The 1230-nt window shown below is 69.3% G+C and overlaps 1 protein-coding gene across 1 annotated transcript; it reads right to left on the bottom strand.

The window, feature by feature from the left end:
- Positions 1-14: 14 nt before the first annotated feature.
- Positions 15-1230, bottom strand: LOC106147171 (translation initiation factor IF-2-like; the record flags this gene model as incomplete). Its single annotated transcript, XM_013507265.1, is given in 1 exon segment — positions 15-1230. A coding segment is annotated over 1 exon segment (566 nt), but the record flags the coding sequence as incomplete, so codon positions are not given.

Below are 1230 nucleotides of genomic sequence, written 5' to 3'. Positions count from 1 at the left end.
AGGAACCAGACCTCACGCATCCCCGGCGTGTGTGTGTGTGTGTGTGTGTATGTGTGTGTAGGGGTACCAGGAACCAGACCTCACGCATCCCCGGCCCATCCCTTCTGTTTCTTTATTGAGACAGTGTCCTGCCAAAATACCCAGGTGGGGCTCCAACTTGCCATCCTCCTGCCTCAGCCTCCCGGAGTGCTGAGAACACAGGCACGTGCCACCACACCCGACGCCCTCCCCTGAACCCTGGGATCCCCTCCCCCCTCCCATCCGCGGCTTCATGGCCGAATGTCAGCAACCACAGGCCACCCGTGCCCTCCGTGTCCCCAGAGTGCCAGCCCCGCCAGCTGCCCTGAGGCCCTGTCTAACTCTGGTCCCGAGGGACACTCAGTAGGACCCCACAGGTCTTGGACCTGAGCTCCCACATCGCCCCTGGGTCACGGTTGCCTAGCACGCCCTACCCCGGCTGGGGCCAGCTGTCCTGTGGCACCCTGGGTAATCACCGTGGTCCCGCGTATCGGGGCACCTTAGAGCTGACAATCGAACGGCTCCTACGACACGTCCCCTCCCAGCCCGAGGACTTCTGAGTCCACGATCACCCCGGCACGCTGGGAGGCTGAGGCAGGAGGATCACAAGTCCAGCGTAGCGTGGGCAGCTTAGTGAAACCTTGTCTCAAACAACACAGCAGAGCGCGGAGAGGAGCTCAGTGCGAAGGCCCCGGGCCGCCCCGCGGTCGGCACCCCGGGAGGACAGGCGCTGGGGAGCGGAGGAGGAGCCGGATGGGGTGTGGCCCCAGTGGCTCTGTTCCCGTGAGAGACCCGGCCGCCGCCCCAGCCCCGCAGCGAGGCAATGCAGCACGGGGCTCCGGGCACACGGCGCAGCTGGGCGCCGACCCCTGTCCCCGCCAGGAGTGGCCCACGGCCCCTGCCCACGCCCCGCGTCGGTTTCCCCTGAAAAGTCTGGGCCGCCGTGGGGTCCGGACCGCGCTCCCCGCCCGGCTGCTGTGCGACCCGGGCGAAAGTACGGCGGCCGCCCTCGGTGGCGGGGAGTGGCCACGCCAGCGGCCACCTGCAGGTCCCCGCCCGGCCCGCTTCTGCTTTCTGGTCCCTCTAGCCAAAAAGGGGTCGTGGGGCGCAGGGTGGGGTGCGGAGGGGGCCTCTCCGTCCCCTCCCGCCTGGCACGCAGGCTGCGCCCCGGGGCTGGGGACCCCGGCCCGCGTCCCGTCCCGGGCTCTGGCC

Source organism: Chinchilla lanigera, unplaced genomic scaffold, assembly GCF_000276665.1.
Source record: "Chinchilla lanigera isolate Chin_1 unplaced genomic scaffold, ChiLan1.0 scaffold00123, whole genome shotgun sequence".
NCBI lineage: Eukaryota > Metazoa > Chordata > Mammalia > Rodentia > Chinchillidae > Chinchilla > Chinchilla lanigera.
Note: the sequence above shows the minus strand (reverse complement) of the source record. Positions and strands in the feature narration are given on the sequence as shown.